This window comes from Mastigoproctus giganteus, chromosome 7 (assembly GCF_048544385.1).
Source record: "Mastigoproctus giganteus isolate SK-2022 chromosome 7, ASM4854438v1, whole genome shotgun sequence".
NCBI classification, from domain to species: domain Eukaryota; kingdom Metazoa; phylum Arthropoda; class Arachnida; order Uropygi; family Thelyphonidae; genus Mastigoproctus; species Mastigoproctus giganteus.
In genome coordinates, this window is record NC_143581.1 from 213,734,171 (window position 1) to 213,755,351 (window position 21,181).

At 33.1% G+C, this 21,181-nt stretch overlaps 1 protein-coding gene across 2 annotated transcripts in view; it reads left to right on the forward strand.

Annotated features, from left to right (window-relative positions):
* Positions 1–21,181, forward strand: part of MICU1 (Mitochondrial calcium uptake 1) — a 167,838-nt gene that overhangs the window by 88,376 nt on the left and 58,281 nt on the right. For both annotated transcript variants that reach the window (XM_090377428.1, XM_090377429.1), the window contains exons 5-6: positions 3,047–3,209; positions 17,842–17,879. In XM_090377428.1, the coding sequence (XP_090233554.1) occupies positions 3,047–3,209; positions 17,842–17,879 (201 nt within the window). The remainder of the gene's footprint in view (positions 1–3,046; positions 3,210–17,841; positions 17,880–21,181) is intronic.

The window sequence follows — 21,181 nt, forward strand, 5'->3', positions numbered from 1 at the left end:
CGCTGGTGCATTAAATGATCTTTATACCAAACTTCGCAATAATGACATTCCTATTAATTTCTTAAATTTTATTATAAAAATTCTCTCTGATTACATTAAAGAAAAATTCGGTTTCACCATGTTCCACCTTGATTAGGGTTAATTCGATACTTGTATAGTTGTATAGTTGTACATTTGAATGGTGGTATTTCCACCACTTGGAAAGTGATCACACATAATGACTTCTATTATAACTTCTATTAGAACGATGTTCGTGTTCTTTCACTTCCTAAGTTTTCTTTTCATTTTCGTAATTTAATATCAATAATTATTTATGTCCAATCTTTTATTTTCTCTATTTTATTTTGACCACAGAGGGCTCCCATAGTTCTTCTCTTCTGAGCAACTCCACCATCGTTGTCATAGTTTTCCCTCTGTTTGCATTCCATTCTTATTAATCATATTCACATAATTGTACCTTATTAATCATGATTGCATATTTTATTGTCATTTCTTAATTATATTTCACTCAACTTGTTTCTGCCAGTTATCGTATGTATTTAATTTTCCTCCTGTTCATACTTTTATTTTATTTTATTTCGTAAAATATACAATACAAGCTAGCGGTATTAATTTCCACTTCTACTAACACTCTCACAGCCAAGGCCCTCTCTATGAGGTTGGGTACTTACACCCCCAGCTTGCCTAGTATCCTTTAAACTCTTTTCCTTCTCTTTACATCTTTCTACTTTCTACTCTTCGTTTTTCCGTCCGTTGAACTATTAGTGTAATACGAGGGTGATTCGGACATTCTCACTTTCCTCTTTCTCACTATCTTCGCCTCTGTATTTTTAACTTCTTTTCCCTCCCCTACCTTGCATTGCTTCCTTTTTCTATACCGCTACCTTGTTATTTATTTATTTATTACATACTTTCGATTTAAACTGGCGTTCTTACATACTATCGACTCAATTTATTTCCAAATACACTGCGTTACTCAATTTTCTTAATTTATTAATCTAAATACACTGCGGTTGCGTTATTCAATTTATTTCCAAATACACTACGTTACTTAATTTATTAATCTAAATACACTGCGTTGGGGCTACCTCACTCATGTTTCTGGAGCTATAAAAAATTTTTATAAAAAATTTAAAAAAAAAAAAAAAAAAATTATATTTTTTATTTCCTTTTTATTTCCTTTTCATTTCTTCAGCTTCTCCATCAACATGAGTTTGCATAGAAACACAGTGTTTGGTACATGATCAGGTGTAGCCCCCTGATGAAATACCTGATCTATGTACCAATTTTTAATTTTTATTTTATAATTTTTATCTCTATCACCCTCCCCTCTTTTTCTTTCAGCTTTTGTACATATAATTGGCCTGTTAATTCGGCATTAATTCGGATTTAATTCTACTTAATAATTAATTTTTTTTTTTTATAGGATCTTAACATTCTTTTTCTCTTTTTTCTTCAACTAGGCTCGGCATTTTGTGTTTAATAACTTCTCCATCTATATTTTTATTTTATATTATTTATATACATGTATCCTGTTTTGCTGCTTTGCGCATTCAGGTACACGTACTGTTTTTCCTTATTTTTCCTGTTTTTCCACATCTTTGTTTTCATATTTCATATATATATATATATATATATATACTGTATACATATATATAGAGTCGGTTATGATGTTATCAGAAAATATCTTGTTCTCTAACGCTTTTGCTGCCACCTAAATGTGTATTTCTAATTAACTATTATTATCATCTTCCTCTTCTTTGTTCTCCGTATATATCATCATTCTTCTCTTTCTTGTTTTCTTGTTGATTCCCTTCTACTTTTGACTCTCTCTCTCTCTCTCTCTCTCCCTCTCTGTGCATGGGCTCTAGCCCATGCACAGAGAGAGAGAGAGAGAGGAGGATGGAGATGCCAGGAACTTTACTCTGGTGACCAAATATGGGTTTCACCACTTCAAGTCTCCAATAAGCAAAGTGGTTGGTATTGCACCGGTTGATGAGCATCATCTACCACCTACTTAGATTTCAATAAAATTACACCTTGGTTTTGCACGTATTTAATTATTGTGGTTGTTACTATTGGAAAATAAAATAGACTTTTAAGCCAGGGAAACAGTTGCATAAAAATTTTCTCTAACACCTAAGGGTATAATGCGTCACAATCTTGGCAAGAAAAAAATTAATATATAAATAAGTTATAAAAGAAAATAATTTTATCTGGTGCGATTATTCAGACTCATCGAAGTATAATTTTTGCTTCCTTCCTCGGAGATTCAGAACATACCGCAGTTGAAAGGCTTAATGCGATTTGCTATCATAAATAGGATTGCACGCAGAATACTAACGTTATAGTCTGAAGGCGGAAAACTAGCCCCTTCCCACACAACTAAGAATATTAAATGGCATATTCAAAAGAATATTTAAAATATGGAAGGAAATGAAGACGAATATCACAAATAACCAACACGGCGCGTATAATGGCCGTGCACTCTTAAGTGGCAAAAAATAAAAATATATGTGCACACTTTCAATTATACTGTTAGAATTTCAATTTGCACGTGTTTGTACATGCTAAGTTGTGTGCAGTGAAATATAAATGAAACTTAATGAAAAATTTTCAAATAAGACCTCTTTGAAAATCCTACGTATAAAGCAAAATAAGTTGAATTTTGTTGTGGTTTAAATTACCATCTCTTCATTTGCAATGTTGATCTTATAACCTTCTTCTTTTGACATATAATATCTAGGACAGATCTAGTTTTATAAAAAATTTCATGAATAAGTTTGGTAATTGATTTTCAACAATAAAATCATTGTGATTTCTTAGGCTCACCCCAAAAAGTTAGTGACATACAGTGCTTAATGTGTTTGATTTAACTAACTGTGTAACTGTGTGTTTTTTAATTTAATATAATAATGTAATATTATTGCATTGACTACTTTTAAGTGTCCCACATTTTTTTAAATTAAATCTTTTTGTTATAGGCTTGTCTTTTTATTTTTGCATTTATTTAAATGAAAGTACCTAAAATTATTTGTCTTTTTAGATAATTGAGTATGAGAATAGGATTCGCGCTTATTCTACTCCTGATAAGATATTTCGTTACTTTGCAAGTTTGCGTGTTTATGATGAACATGGTGCTTCAGAAATATTTATGACTCCAGAAGATTTCTTAAGATCACTTACTCCTGGAATCAAGCAACCAGAAGGTGCTTCTGACTTACTAATATTATAATTTTATTTATGTATCTATATATTTTTCTTTTTTATCTGCCAGTTTTATGAGATAAAATGTTTGCCTATTGAAGATAGAAAATTTTTCATCTTTTATTTTTCATAAAATGGAAAAAATACAATTTATAGTATAAGTTTTTCAAATCAGAATTACCTTTTTTGAAGTATATGAATAATTTTTGCTTGATCTGAATTGCATAATCTCAGTTTTTCACTTTATACTCTGGGATGAGCACAAAGGATCAGAGGAATTTTTAAGAACTGCAAGGATATTACAGTATCATGTAGATTTGAGCATGCTGCAGTATGCATAACTTTGTATTTGTGCTCAACCACTCCTCTGACTTAGTAGTCATGCCAGAATATAAACAAAATTGGCTGTGGTATAGCATTTCAGACTATAGTTACATAAAAAATTTGCATTGAAAATTAGGTAGTGTAATGATGTATAATTTGTATAACACAATGCTGGGATGATCACTTGAGAAAATAATTGGCAAAATACACTGTTGCCAATTAACTGGCAAGATTTATTTTAATTGCACAGAAAAATACACTTCTAGCAATGTAACAAGAAGCAGTTGAAACTTACCAATTAGTAGGTTCCAGCAAAATGTGCCATATTTTGCTGGAACATATTCTCACTTTCTTAAGCTTTCTCTTTTTTTTTATTAAAAACACTATTAAAGACACTATTGAAAGTTTTCAGAGGTGTCTGCCTCTTTCTTCAGCAATAATGAAACTTAAGCGACACATCCTTAAATACCAGGTTCATGGCACACGTGGATGACCAGGTGCATACTCGGTATTCCTTTCATGTGTACCCGAACTGGAAGGGGCTGGGGGCATGGAAAACTAAAACGTTTATCTCTGGCAAAAACCACCGCCTCAAAAAGGGGGTGAAGTCATTCTCCCCTATCTCTATTCATGCTATTGTTGCCAAAGGATCCAATCCACAGACTTTCCAGCCACTTGCGATCCCAGAATCCATGCGCCCAGTCAAGGATGACAGCATTGTCAGGAGAGACCTAGTGTTGTTTTTCCCAATAGTGCTTGGCAATGGCGGTTTCATTATTGCCTGAAGAAGGAGGCAGATACCTCCTTCTACACACGTGTGTGTGTGTATATATATATATATGTGTATATATATATATATATATATATATATATATATATATAATTTAATTTAATGTGATGTAAAAGTTAGGCAAAAGCAATAAAAATAAATAAATATGAATATGAAGCTATCATTAGAGGCAGCAAATGCACATCCTCCACATGATGCTTAATTATATCTGATAATTAGAATAAATATGATATTTGAAATAAAAAACATTAGCCAGTAGTACGGCAAAAATGCAGAGCGAAATAAACGCAAAATAATATAAAATAAACAAACAGGGAAGGGAAAGTAGAAATAATAAGACCAAAAGTAGTCGATAATCCCCTGTATAATTTAGTATTATTTAATCATTAAACCCAATTAATAAAAACGATATAAATTTAAAATAATGCCAATTATATATAATTTAGCGGTACCCCCCTTGAAGGTACCAGTTCCAAAAGACGTGAAATATCACCAAAAGGGGTTAAAGAAACTACAAAAAATAAAATATCAAATAATAGACTGACCATTATGCCCCATATCGACAGAGGACCACGAGGCCAATAATGGTCATGGAATCACTGCATTTCAATCGTCATACAAATCATCGCAAAAGGCGGAAATATCGAAGAACCAAACCACCTTCCCATTCTCCGATAGATCAACCAATGCAGAGGATTTGCATGGCGGTGGTCCTTATGCAGCGAGAAATAATCTATAGAACAGACAGCACTCTTAATCAGAGCCACACCACTGACATAATGCAAGCTTAACCAGCTTATATTTCTTTAACCCCTTTTGGTGATATTTCACGTCTTTTGGAACTGGTACCTTCAAGGGGGGTACCGCTAAATTATATATAATTGGCATTATTTTAAATTTATATCGTTTTTATTAATTGGGTTTAATGATTAAATAATACTAAATTATACAGGGGATTATCGACTACTTTTGGTCTTATTATTTCTACTTTCCCTTCCCTGTTTGTTTATTTTATATTATTTTGCGTTTATTTCGCTCTGCATTTTTGCCGTACTACTGGCTAATGTTTTTTATTTCAAATATCATATTTATTCTAATTATCAGATATAATTAAGCATCATGTGGAGGATGTGCATTTGCTGCCTCTAATGATAGCTTCATATTCATATTTATTTATTTTTATTGCTTTTGCCTAACTTTTACATCACATTAAATAAAGTAATGGTAGTAGTGGGTTGATATGCTAAATAAGCAGCGCCTGTGCCGCCATCTATTCTTCTCCTTTCTATTATATAAGCTGGTTAAGCTTGCATTATGTCAGTGGTGTGGCTCTGATTAAGAGTGCTGTCTGTTCTATAGATTATTTCTCGCTGCATAAGGACCACCGCCATGCAAATCCTCTGCATTGGTTGATCTATCGGAGAATGGGAAGGTGGTTTGGTTCTTCGATATTTCCGCCTTTTGCGATGATTTGTATGACGATTGAAATGCAGTGATTCCATGACCATTATTGGCCTCGTGGTCCTCTGTCGATATGGGGCATAATGGTCAGTCTATTATTTGATATTTTATTTTTTGTAGTTTCTTTAACCCCTTTTGGTGATATTTCACGTCTTTTGGAACTGGTACCTTCAAGGGGGGTACCGCTAAATTATATATAATTGGCATTATTTTAAATTTATATCGTTTTTATTAATTGGGTTTAATGATTAAATAATACTAAATTATACAGGGGATTATCGACTACTTTTGGTCTTATTATTTCTACTTTCCCTTCCCTGTTTGTTTATTTTATATTATTTTGCGTTTATTTCGCTCTGCATTTTTGCCGTACTACTGGCTAATGTTTTTTATTTCAAATATCATATTTATTCTAATTATCAGATATATATATATATATATATATATATTGTATGTGTAATTATGAATAAAAAATTAAAATTAAGTAAAGAAAGAAAATGGATTTGAATTTGAATAGAGATAAAATGAAATATCGATAATATGAATTATGGATCAGGGACACTGCAAGAGCAAAGGTACCCTACAACCATAATGTATATAGAAAATTATTTTTAATGTTATGTGTAAATCTTTAATTTAACTTATGCTAATAATGAAAATACCGTGTACCCTGGGAGCGATGTATGTTGAATAAAGGGGGAAGAACGGAAAAGAAAAGTGTAACGTTATAAACAAAGTGCGAATTTTGAAAAAATGCAAAATTTGAAAAGAACGACCAAAGTAGAAATAGCATTGCAGTATCTTTCATAATTTCTGTGTCTTCTTCAGAGGTCATCCACCTAAATTATGAAAAAGAACAGCAATACTCTTACTTCTGTTTCTGACATGTTCTGTATGTCAAAAAACACGTGTACGCGGACACGTGGTAAAAAATAATTTAGAATATAAATTTTGAATAAATAAAATACAAGTTAAGCAAAAATATTATGCCCAAGTATAACATACAGAACATGGATGACCTTACAGAAGTAAGTAGCCCGCCAAAAAGAGAAGACAAAGGAAGCGAGTGTCCGAATGACAAGAATGACAATAACTTACCGCTACTTGACCGGTCGACAAAAAAGAAAGAGCCGGAGGCTAACCCGTGTATATATGCGAAGAAACGCTAGCGGCACCTAGCGTTAGACGAATTTTGGTGTATGTATATTTTGTAATTTACGTAAGCGGTGGAGCTACGCTAGGTTAAAGTTAAGTACATGATACTCAAACACCCGGGATAGCAAAGAAATATAATAGCTTACAAAGTAGCAGTAGAGTAGCTAAACTTTGTTAAGGCGGAAAATTATGATTGGGTATACTAAGAAAAATAGTACTCTGATATTGCTTTCGTTACACTAATCGCTCACAGAGCATAAAATGTAGAATTTAGTAAAGCAAAAAGATGATTAAATTAGGGATATGAAGTTGGGCTAGGGTAGTTCGGGGTTGCAAACCCGTTCCTATAGTTAGGACCCTGAACGAATGTCCGAGAGTAGGTGCATCATGTACTTAAGTCAGTTGTGTTAAAGTGTAAGATATATATAAGTTACAATTAACAATTAAATAGATAAATAAATCAAGATATAATTAAAATTAATTACAAGGTAATTACAAGGTAATACACTATGTTAGACCAATCGGTGGGTACAAGTTTTCCAGACCGTAAGACACCAAAGAGGCCTAGTGTATTGTTTTTACACTATTTACAAACTTGATGCGTATGGGAGTAATTATTAGTTATAAACTAATAATGCTGTTTATATTGATATCTATTAAGTTTTTGTGCCTTAATATGTTAAGGGCTTTATTGATATGATGATGCAGGTATTTAATAGGAAAAAGATTTCTGGTCAGTTTACTGTACAATATTCTGATGTTATCAATAACTGTTGTTTTGTCGCTGCATATCGTTGCTATTCTGATGCATTGTGCTAAGATAACATTAGCATGTACCTGTTTGGAAATATTGGAATTCCATTGTGTATAGTTTACTATGCTAAAGTTGAAAGCTTCACATTTGTTGTACAAATTGATGGAGGCTATACCGTTTTTTATATTGATGTCTAGATCCAAAAATTGGGCTGCTGTGTCAGAATTGTTAGTTCTTTCTAGTACAAGTTCGCTAGGGTATATATGTCCATAATCCTGGATGAAATTCGGGCAGTTAATTACTATGAGGTCATCTATATATCTGAATAGTATTAGTTCCTGTGGAAATGAGGTTTCTGACCAGTATAGATATAGGTTGGCTATTATACATGAGGCTGGGCTGCCCATAGGTGTTCCATTGGTTTGTTGATATACTGTATCGCCATCATATATGAAGTTATTGGAAATACATAAATTAAGTATGTTGTTCCAGTAATAGGTGTTGCAGGAAATAAAATTCTTATGTTTATCATAGATATCTTTGAGTACCAATTTGAGATTGGTTTGATTGATACTGGTAAATAGGCTATGGAAATCAAAGGTTTGAATATTATTGACTGTATTACTTTGCAAAAATTTTAATACAGGTTGGTTGTTGCCTATGATTTTGCTGTTATGTATCTTATTCATCAGTGGTTGCAGTAGTCGTTCAAGTGTTTTTCCTGATTTGTGTACATAACTATTTTTGCATGAGGTTATGAATCTGAAGCCTATTGGTTTTTTATGAAATTTAGGAATGAAGTAGATGTAAGGTAAGCTGTAATTACTTAAGTTGAGCTTTAGTTTTTTGTTGAAGGCCATTAGTTTTTTTGTAATGATATTACATGTACTGGAAATAGGTTTGTAGGTATTGCTTGAGTTAAGTTCATTAGTTAAAGTATATGTATAAAAATATTTGCAAATGAATGCAAAATTATTGGCTGCTTTATCTACCGGTGTGATTACGAAGTTTTTGTGAAATTCTAGCAGTTTTTGTTTTAATGTAGTCAAGTTGTAGTATGTGCCCTGATAATATAAATTTGAACTCTGTAATGCATATTTATGTTTGAATAGGGCGAATGTATGGCTAATCCACATATGGTATGCTTCTATAGGCGTGTTATTTTTGTAGGCTAGTTGGAAGCAGTAGTTTAACAGGTCTTGATATAGCTGCTTATTGAAGTTGGTTATGTTTATTTTGGTGGGCGGCCTGAATTTGAATCCTTGTGATAGTACATGTCTGAGCATTGGGTCCGTAACTATGTTTAGATTTCCTGTAATGATGTGTCCATAGTCTGGATCAATATATTGCTGCATGTTGGTTTGTTGACAAACGCAGTTATTGGTGTCTGTAATATGTGATGTTAAACTGGTAGCTATAGATTTGTAGTTGCAAGCTAATAATCCAAAGGGTTTATTATACTTATATCTTACTTTAATATGACTGGGACTAGTATTTGGAAGTAGATGATTATGCTGATTTACAATTTTATTGATATTTATGTTATCCATGATATGGTTGTTGAAGTTCAAAATAATAATTGAATCTTTATCATGTGTTGTAGAGCTTATGTTTTTAAGATTAAATTTACAAATATCATTTATTATATGAAAGAGATTGTTTTTAAGATTAAATTTACAAATATCATTTATTATATGAAAGAGATGTTTGGACTCGAATTTGAAAGTGCGTATGAATTTGTGTAATGCTTTCAGTATACTGTGTTTAGTACTGAAAAGTAAATTATGTATATCAGTTACATTTATAATGTTTTTATCCCAGTTTTTAAGTGTGACTTCAAAATCACCTAAAATATTACTGTTTGTTGCTAGTATTTTTAGATTTATGAGTACGTTTACGAGGGTTCCTATGGAACTTTATTATATTAAATTTGTCATATATACAACAATCTGTTAAGTTATTGGTAATAATTTTATGGTTGAATTTATTATTTAGACCATATGGGTATAATGTTTTTAATTTTAACATAAATATTTCCTCTTGTTTAGTTCTAATATTAGCGTTATTAATCTGTGCTAATATGGATATGTATATATTGTTGAAGTTGTGAGATTGAAAATGCATATATTCTATTTCTTGTTCTATATTGTTAATATTTCTTTTTAAGTAGTTATTGATGTCAGATCTATGTTGATTAATTCTTACGTGTAGCTTATTGCTGGTTTGTCCGACGTATTTTATATTACATGTTTTGCAGGTTATGAGGTATATAACATTACTAGTTTTACAAAAAGTAGGTTTTGATGCATCATTTGTAATATGTTGCGGGTGTATGCAGGGACAGGTTAAACAAAGTTTATTCTTGCAGGTGTTAAATTTAAGTATATGGATCCCATATTTATCTAAGTTGGAAGCATTACATGCTGATGTGCTCTGACTTGTGTGTGTTAAATGTGTATGTTCAGAGTTACATCCGTGTTTCGGAGTACAATACAGAGCATGTGTATCCGGGGTCAAGTTTATCCTACTCTGCCCATGTAGTATTTTGTCAAGGTTATCCGATTCCATTCATATAAGTTGCATAAAAATTACATTAAAATTAAAATTTAAGTTACAATAATAATTAAAAGGACAACAAAATAAATAAAGTGTATGCGCAACCAGGAGTAAACTGTATTTTCAATATCGGGATAGGAAGGTGAATATATTGCAAGTGAAAATCGAGTAGAAATATAAAAAATGTAAGTGTATATAAGCTGTTCTAGGCGGCGTGAGCTCAACCTGGATAAAGCTTAGGATAATAATTATGAATAAAAAATTAAAATTAAGTAAAGAAAGAAAATGGATTTGAATTTGAATAGAGATAAAATGAAATATCGATAATATGAATTATGGATCAGGGACACTGCAAGAGCAAAGGTACCCTACAACCATAATGTATATAGAAAATTATTTTTAATGTTATGTGTAAATCTTTAATTTAACTTATGCTAATAATGAAAATACCGTGTACCCTGGGAGCGATGTATGTTGAATAAAGGGGGAAGAATGGAAAAGAAAAGTGTAACGTTATAAACAAAGTGCGAATTTTGAAAAAATGCAAAATTTGAAAAGAACGACCAAGGTAGAAATAGCAGATTTTTGAAAAGAACGACCAAAGTAGAAATAGCATTGCAGTATCTTTCATAATTTCTGTCTTCTTCAGAGGTCATCCACCTAAATTATGAAAAAGAACAGCAATACTCTTACTTCTGTTTCTGACATGTTCTGCATGTCAAAAAACACGTGTACGCGGACACGTGGTAAAAAATAATTTAGAATATAAATTTTGAATAAATAAAATACAATAATTTAGAATATAAATTTTGAATAAATAAAATACAATAAAATAAAATACATAATAAATATGATAATATATACATAAATACATAATAAAATACATAATAAAATAATTTTTTTCCTATTAAATACCTGCGTCATCATATCAATAAAGCCCTTAACATATTAAGGCACAAAAACTTAATAGATATCAATATAAACAGCATTATTAGTTTATAACTAATAATTACTCCCATACGCATCAAGTTTGTAAATAGTGTAAAAACAATACACTAGGCCTCTTTGGTGTCTTACGGTCTGGAAAACTTGTACCCACCGATTGGTCTAACATAGTGTATTACCTTGTAATTACCTTGTAATTAATTTTAATTATATCTTGATTTATTTATCTATTTAATTGTTAATTGTAACTTATATATATCTTACACTTTAACACAACTGACTTAAGTACATGATGCACCTACTCTCGGACATTCGTTCAGGGTCCTAACTATAGGAACGGGTTTGCAACCCCGAACTACCCTAGCCCAACTTCATATCCCTAATTTAATCATCTTTTTGCTTTACTAAATTCTACATTTTATGCTCTGTGAGCGATTAGTGTAACGAAAGCAATATCAGAGTACTATTTTTCTTACTATACCCAATCATAATTTTTCGCCTTAACAAAGTTTAGCTACTCTACTGCTACTTTGTAAGCTATTATATTTCTTTGCTATCCCGGGTGTTTGAGTATCATGTACTTAACTTTAACCTAGCGTAGCTCCACCGCTTACGTAAATTACAAAATATACATACACCAAAATTCGTCTAATGCTAGGTGCCGCTAGCGTTTCTTCGCATATATACACGGGTTAGCCTCCGGCTCTTTCTTTTTTGTCGACCGGTCAAGTAGCGGTAAGTTATTGTCATTCTTGTCATTCGGACACTCGCTTCCTTTGTCTTCTCTTTTTGGCGGGCTACTTACTTCTGTAAGGTCATCCATGTTCTGTATGTTATACTTTGGCATAATATTTTTGCTTAACTTGTATTTTATTTATTCAAAATTTATATTCTAAATTATTTTTTACCACGTGTCCGCGTACACGTGTTTTTTGACATACAGAACATGTCAGAAACAGAAGTAAGAGTATTGCTGTTCTTTTTCATAATTTAGGTGGATGACCTCTGAAGAAGACACAGAAATTATGAAAGATACTGCAATGCTATTTCTATTTTGGTCGTTCTTTTCAAAAATCTGCTATTTCTACCTTGGTCGTTCTTTTCAAATTTTGCATTTTTTCAAAATTCGCACTTTGTTTATAACGTTACACTTTTCTTTTCCGTTCTTCCCCCTTTATTCAACATACATCGCTCCCAGGGTACACGGTATTTTCATTATTAGCATAAGTTAAATTAAAGATTTACACATAACATTAAAAATAATGAGTGAGCAGATCAAGGGGTATTCCCAATGGGCTCTGGCCCACCTTCTACTGCAGTGGTGTCCAGCCTTTTCCAGTATCTTATGAGTGAGTGAGTATCTCATCCAGTAATGAATGGGAAAATAGATAATATAAGATACCCATTCATTTACTGAATCCCCAGATTTCATAAAGTAACCACTGGAAAAAGGTTCATCACATCAGGCAAAAACAGTTACATAAAACCTTCCAGCAACCTAATGGAGGACAAACTTAATATTATAGCTAACGAAATCAGTAACACCAAAATCATTTCCAACAACAAAAAATATCTAGAATACATCAAAACAAAAACAGTAATATCAGAAGCATCTACACCTACAACTTCAAAAAACCTCTTCACCAGCATTTTACACGACAATCTAATTAAAGTCCTCTTATACTACTACCAAAACCATCAAAAAAATTTGAAATGCAATAAACAATACTGGCACGACCTCATCAATCTCAACGTCAAAAACAACAAAATGTTGTTTCGTGCTAATGCAAAACAACATTTATGTACAGACTAGAGGGATAGCCATGGGATCTTGCTACTCCTGCGTAATAGCCAACCTTTACCTACACCACTTCGAAAGCAACATCCAAGAAGAAATCAACTTCTATAGATATATCGATGACGTTCTAGTCATCAACTACGATAACTTTGAGACGTTAGCCCAGGAAATCCACCCCATTGAACGTACCAACCCGAGTAGCAACCTACAAGCATATTATCTCGACAGCCAAATCACTATCACCAAAGACAATATCGACACTAAACACTACGACAAAAGAGACTACTTCAGCTTCCCAGCAATAAAACTCATCCACTGGGATAGCAACATTGCTAAACACATCCAAGGAAACACCATTAGAAACCAAACAACCAGATTACTAAACATATGGAATAATACAGATGATGCAATTAAAAAACTCTTAAAAACCCTCACCAAAAACAATATACCACCAACTACAGCAGACATCATATTAAAGTGGCCATACATATGAACATCAAAATACACCAACCGAACGTCAGCCCATATAAAATTATTGAAAACATCTTTAAACCATCAGTAACTTACCGCCACTAAGTTGGCTAAATTACAATGCAAGATAAATACTCCCCAATTTGATACCCGGATTTATTGCACTCAGAAGAGGCTCGTCTTCTGACCGCACTACAATCCGACATTCTAAATTAACCCACCCCTCTAAAAATTATAAAAATTAGAAAACTTAGGAAAACCAAGACTGACAGCATAAATAACTGAAATATACCACCAGTAGCATTATAAACAAACACCCTTATGCAAAATAACACAAGGAGACACGGTAAAAATTCACTTAGAAGGAGGCTGTAAATATGTAAATAGCCATCCCCTTGGACAATACGGGTCGCTATACCTTAGAAAAGCTATTCCAGCCCAGTCCAAGGGATAGCAAAACAATTTTCATGTAAATAACATATATGAACATCATCCTTTTCATCAAAACATCATCTTTATCAATAATCACCACGTATTTTCCAATACTTGTATATATAAAATGCATCATTTCAACTTGGAAGGTTCCCCCCACCTGACAAACGTAAAAATAAACCCTCTTATGACTTGCAAAATATATTGCCCTACAGCAATATCGACATCACACAATAGGCACGACTGCACAGTAAAAACCGATCAGCCAATAAAACAAACAGAAAAATCGGGAATAACTCCCTTTCTGACAGACCACCACAGGCCAAGTAGCAGTAAGTAAAAACCTTTCTGCCGACCGGGCTAGCCGAGTGGGTAAAGTACCTGCCCGGCAACCCAAAGGTCGCGGGTTCGATTCCCGCCTCGGGCTTGGATCAAAGTACTGCAAAAACCTTGGGAGGTGCAATATGGCCACGGAAGCCGATGCGCCAACAACTACCAAATCAAAAAAAAAAAAAAAAACCTTTCTCGTTTATTCAGATACTTACCCGTTGGACTTTGTATCACCTATACCAGTTTGCTGCTTCCGACTCTGATTGAAAAATTTTAATTTAAAAATTAAATTGAAAATAAAAATTAATTTAAAATTAAATTTAAATAAATCAAAAATTAAATTAAGTGCAAAAAATATTACTGCAAAATCAATAATTGGCAAAACTGATAAAGGGATAACAGAAACGGGGGTATGAGACATTCCTTTAGTTTGGCTATCAATCTGCTCAAACCCCCGATGAAGTAGTGGATAGATAACCAGGTGAAAGAATGTTATTTAATGTTATTTGATGTTTTACTTGGAAATTTTTTGAAATTTGCATTGCTTAATACCATTAGTATATATATTTTTAACTTCATTTATCATTACATTTACAGGCCCCCAGGCTAAAGTTAGCCCACATATGCTAACTTGTTAACCTGTTCCACATACACTTAAATACCTATAAATAAATAAACAACATTAATAAATAAATAAATACCAAAAAATAGATTAAATCAACCAATATTGAAGCATTAAATCAATTGACCAGATTATTTCATGCACGTATAATGTCAAATTGCCACATGACAATAGCATTAATGTAGCACGTGATAAAGAAATAATCATATACACTTTACCAGAATTTAAATCATAAGCTTTAATAAGAACACAATATATGTGTGTGTATATTTGTATATATATGTGTGTACACACACACACACACACACACACACACACACACACACACACACACACACACACACACGTATATATATATAGGCCTCCGTAGCCGAGTGGGCAGGAGCGGGAGTGCAATAGCACACGCTCTTTGAGTAGACCGGGGTTCAAGCCCCTGACTGCTGAATACGGTCGATCTGCCAACCCGCACTGGACCAGCGTGGCAGATTATGGTCCATTTCCCTCAGCATGAATTGTTGAGGAGGCTTCCATCCTGCAGTGGGTTGATAATGGCTGCACTTTACTTTTTTTTTTTTTATTATATATATATATATATATGTATATAAAATATATATATATAATGAAAATTATATATATTTTTTTAATGAAAATACGGTATACACTGGGAGTGATATATGGAATGAAAAAGAGGAAGAAATGGACTGGAGATTAAAATAAGAAGTGAAAAAGTGACTAAAATGGAATAACATTGCAGTGTCTCTCACAATTTCAGTGTCATCATCAGAAGTCATCCACCAAAATTATGAAAAAGACAGCAATGTGCTTGCTTCTGTTTCCAACATGATCTGTATGCTATAGTGCACGTAGTGTGAAGGCAAATTTAGATATGAATTTTGCATTAATAAGTTTATAAAGGATGTGCCAATAAAAGTGGTTATAATACGTAGTGTATACAGATCATGGATGACCTTACAGAAGCAAGTGAAAAGAATTGAAAAACTGGATAAACTATAATAAGGAATATCAGTATAGGCCAGAAGAAAGGGACTTACCATTACTTTGTAAGACTGACCAAAAGAACAATATGGTGGGGTGCTGGTATATTTATGTGGGAGAACACTAGTGGCTCCTAGCATTAGGTGTGGGAAAAAAAAAAAAAAAAAAAAATATATATATATATATATATATGGTGTTTGTATAAATAGGAATGATATGAAATAAGATAAAATTAAATGTTTACAATATATACATGTTTAATACACTGTATTAGGCCAATTGGTGGGTACAAGTTTCTAGACTGTAAGACACCACAGAGGCCTAGTGTATTGTGTATACAGTATATACATACTTGGTGTGTATGGGTTTAGTTATTAATTAAAGATTATGCTGTTTAATTTAATGTCCCATAGTTTTTTATGCTTTAAGATGTTAAGGGTTTTACAGAAGTGGTAGCGAAGATATGATTTAGAAAAATGGTTGTTAATTAGTTTATTGTATAGTATCTGGATGTTATTGATAGTTGTTTCCTTGTTGCTGTGTATATATATATATATATATATATATATATATATACACATATACAAGTCTAGAAAACTTGTACCCGCCAATTGGCCTATCACAGTGTATTAATCTTGGAATTATATGTATATTTAATCTTAATCTTAACTTTATTTCATTATATCTCTACCACCTTTTACACAACTGACCTTAAATACATGATGCACTCACTCCCAGACCTTCGTTCAGGGTCCTAACTATAGGAACGGGTTTGCAACCCCGAACTACCCGAGCCCAACTACTTTTCTCTACTACAATCATCTTTCTACTTTACTAGCCTCTACCTCTTATGTCCTGTGAGCCATTAGCCTACCGAACACAATAGTGGGACACTATTTTCTAGCTTTTCCCAATCTATTTTTCGCCTTAACAAAGTTTAGCTGCCTTTTACAGCTACTTTGTCAGCTATTATATTTCTTAACTATCCTGGGCAGTTTGGACATCATGCATTTAACCTAGCACATCATCACCACCCATTTCATTTCAATCTATACAGACAAAAAAATTTATTTTATTTTATTTTTTTACACCTAACGCTAGGAGCAACTAGCGTACCCACACATAAATATACTGGTAACCCGCCAACTTAGTCTTTTGGTCAGTTCTACACATAACGGTAATTCCCTTTCTTCCGGTCTATATCGATATTCCTTACATTTGGCTATACCATTTTTCTTCTTTTTTTTTTTCAATTTTTTTCACTTCTGTGAGGTTATCCACGATCTGTATGCACCACTTTTATTAGCACTTTAACTTAATTCATCTTACTGCATAGTTCAAATCTAAATTTATTTTCGTACCACGTGGCTATTATACACGTGAACCCTTTGCATACAGAGCATGTCGGAAACAGAAGTAAGAGCATTGCTGTCTTTTTCATAATTTCGGTGGATGACCTCTGATGATGACACTAAAATTGTGAAAGACACCGCAATGTTATTTCACCTTGGTCGTTCTTTCAATTTTGCTATTCATTTTTGCAAATCTTATCGTTATTATCTTATATTATCTTATTTTCCAGTTCAACCCCCCCCCCTCCCTTTTGTTCACAACATATTTCGCTCCCAGTGTATACCGTATATTCATTAGTTTTAATTCTACATATAAATCTCCTTCACCTGTTCTACCTACAATATTTTATATTTAAAATATTTTTCATATATATATATATATATACACATTATGGCTGTAGGGTACGTTTTGCTATCGCAGTGTCCCTGATCCATAAGTTATGTTATTTTTATTCATTCGTAATTTAGTCATATTTAAATTCAAACATATGTTCCACCCCTCCCCTAATGGCTTCTCTATACCATTATTCTTGATTGTGTGTATATATATATATATGTATGTATGTATGTATATACACGCGCACACACTTTTATGAAATATAATATAGTGCATATATGCTTGGTATTTACTATTGTTATTTCTTACAGGTTTAGGTCTTGACCAGTTTAGGAGAATTGAAATAAAGGTATGATTTGCATTGTTTATAAAGCAGAAACTAAATAAATTGATTTTGTTCAGTTTCTGGTATGCATAAAATTTATATATTTCTTTTTACTGGTGAGTTTATTTTACTTATCCAGGGGAAAAAAAAAAAAAATCTTAGGATTTTCATTTAGGATGTTCTTTTATCATGCCCATGTTGCAGTTTTTAAGTGCTAGCGGTGCAAACATGAAAATGTCACTCTCACTATCGGAAGATAGCAATACTGAATTTGTTCCCTCCTTTCACACCACATAAAAAGGTTCCAGTAATACTGTATCCATTTAGTTTCCTCTACTCACTATTGATGTAACACACTGGCAACTGCTATAGAATTCAGTTTATGTGACTGGATATGCAAAATGATAGAGTAGGAATAATATTAGAAATTTCATCTACTGGTCCTTGAAGTAGTGTTCACGTTGTCAACAAATAGAATAGTCATTAAACTTTCAGCTCATGCTCACCACTCAGACATATGTAGTAATGGTGATAGTAGTGATTTGTATGATAAGTTTGTTAATTCTCAGCATACATTTACCTCACTTAAAATGTTTGTGTTCTGCAGTTTCAGAATTACCTGTAACTTGCCAATTTGATATCTGTTTTTTGAAATTACAGTATGGTAATGCAGTATGTTAGTATTTGTAAAATAATAAGAGGAGTTTATCTCAATATAGTACGTAGAACACTTCCGTATGATACTCTCCAGAAATTAAAACGAAAAAATGTAAACCTTACATTAGAGTAAAAATAAATAATTAAAAACCAATTTAACACAATTTAAAATCAATTTAACACAATTAAAAATTAAAAAGAATCTAACGAAAATATTCAAAACGACTTTTCTTCCTGAAGCTGACAACGCTTTTCGACCGTATGTCGTGATCACAGGATTGAAAATTACCGAATAGGGTTGAACCTGAAACTTAAATAGTGATTATTTGTCTTCGCGCATGTGCGTAAAGGCCCAGGCATCAGAGATCAAATAGAACAGAATTCTCGTGTAATTTAATTTCTACGGTTTCTGCAATTAGTCGCTTATAATTACGTTGAACATTAAGTATTTTGGCCTCGTTAAATAAAAAAGTGTTTTTAGTTAATGGCATGAAAGGCTAATTCTGATGCTGCTGAACGAGAAGCACGAACTGAGGCTTCATGTTGATTTACACGAATATTCAGAGAAAATCATGTCGAACCTTGGTAAGACGAGTCGCAATCACCACAAGAAATGTTGTATACTAGATCATTAATTTGTGTTGCGAATATGGAAAGAACTGAGCGATTGTTCGGTATAGTGTGTAATTTCTGTATTGGTCTGGCCACAATTTTAAATTCGGTATCTTTAAAGAATCTATTAAGCTGTTTGTGCCACTGTTCAACATATGGGACAGAAATAAAGTATTTTTTGATATTACTATTTTTGGCTGGTGTAGTATTTTGTATCCTATTCTTAGCCTGTACCCTAATTCGGTTTATTGTGGCAAGGGGATAACCCCTGTTTAAGAACCTGCTAGTTAATATTTGTATTTCTGAGCCCAAAGCAGATTCCGTCGTTGAATATTTATAGGAATTCAGAAATTGATTAAAGATAATCGATCTTTTGTAGGTGAACGGGTGATAGCTATTACAATGTAGAAGCACACCGGCGTTTGTAGGTTTTCGATAGATGCTAAATCGGATTTTATTCGAGTCCCGAGTAAGTGTGAAATTTAGAAAGTTTAATGACTTTGTATTCGTATCCTCCCTTTCCAAAGTAAATTTGAGTCTAGAATGAATATTATTAAATGAATGTAAAATGTCTTGGATAGTATTACTATCAGTAATAACTAGAACATCGTCTAGATGACTTTCATCAACCGGTGAAATACCACCACTTTGCTTATTGGAGGCTTCAAGTGGTGAAACCCATGTTTAGTCTCTAGAGCAAAGTTTCCGGCATCCCGCTCCCCCCATACTTCTCCTTCAACCCATGCACGGTACTAAGTACTATAGGTTTTGATACCTTTCGTGTTTGGGGTTTTCATAAAAAAAAAAAAAAAACCTCCCATAGTATGTGATACGGGTTTGAAAAGGTGTCAAATGTATATGCTCGATTGTTGAGAGATAGATCTCTGACATTAATCCGCTCAGGCTCAAACCCATTGGTAATCCAAAAATTTGTTTGTACACCTTGTCTCAAAAGGTGATATAGTTGGCCTCAACTAACAGTTTAATTAAGTGAAAGATTTCCTTAATAGGTAGCTTCGTATAATTAATTGGTATCGAGTTTTTATTTAACATATCCAAAATAATATCTAATGTGTATTCAACCTTTACATTCGTATGTAATGAGGTAACATCTAGTGAGAATAAATTGTCATTGTCGCCAAGTCTACAGTATTTAAGATTATTAAATAATGTATCGTAGTTCTTAATCCCAAATTGTATTACCTGTCTAAAGGGTTTTGTAATGCTATATACATGTGTGGCTAAGGATCAAAATGCCGAGTTCCTGTAGGAAACAATAGGTCGAATAGGAAATCCAGTCTTGTGTAATTTTACCTGACCGATAAGTGCAGGAATATTGTATGTTCTGGCCTTCAATTCCTTTAACTGGACCGGAGTAATGTAGTCGTTTTTTTGATACGTGGTTAACATTTTGTTGTATTGATTGACCAAATTGGTAACCAGTGCCGGGTCTACTTCAAGATAAGTGGAGATGGCGCCTCTGTAGCCAGGTGGGAAGGAGCAGCAGTGCGTAGCACACGCTTCTTGATTAGACCAGGGTTCGAGCCCATCACCACCAAATATGGAGGATGCAGAAAGGTCAGGGAATGACCACCGCATATGCCCGGAGCAATACGGCCTTAGTTGCTAATGCTCCTAAAAACCAAATAACAATAACAACAAACACAAGTGGAGATATCTGAAATAACTGAATCTAACTTATTAACATAATCAGGTTTATCTAGTATTACCATTGTATCTCCTTTATCTGCCCTCTGTATGATAATGTCCTTATTTCCCCGAATTATGGCACTGCTCCTGCCTCCCCATGGCGGGGCCGGTAACCTGGAAAGAAAAGCTATCTTTCCGGGGCTAAAAGGAGCAAAATGATCTCTCCTACAGGACTTAGGGATCCTAATATGGCTGCTCATGAGATAGAAGACTAACTCATGCAGTGCTAAACGTCAAAAAACTGACAATGTACAAAGAAGGCATCCAATGCACCTTGTATTGCATTCGACTCAAGAACAGTCTCTTGGTAGTCTCTCGCCTTTTAAAATTCAGAAATACCTAGAAAA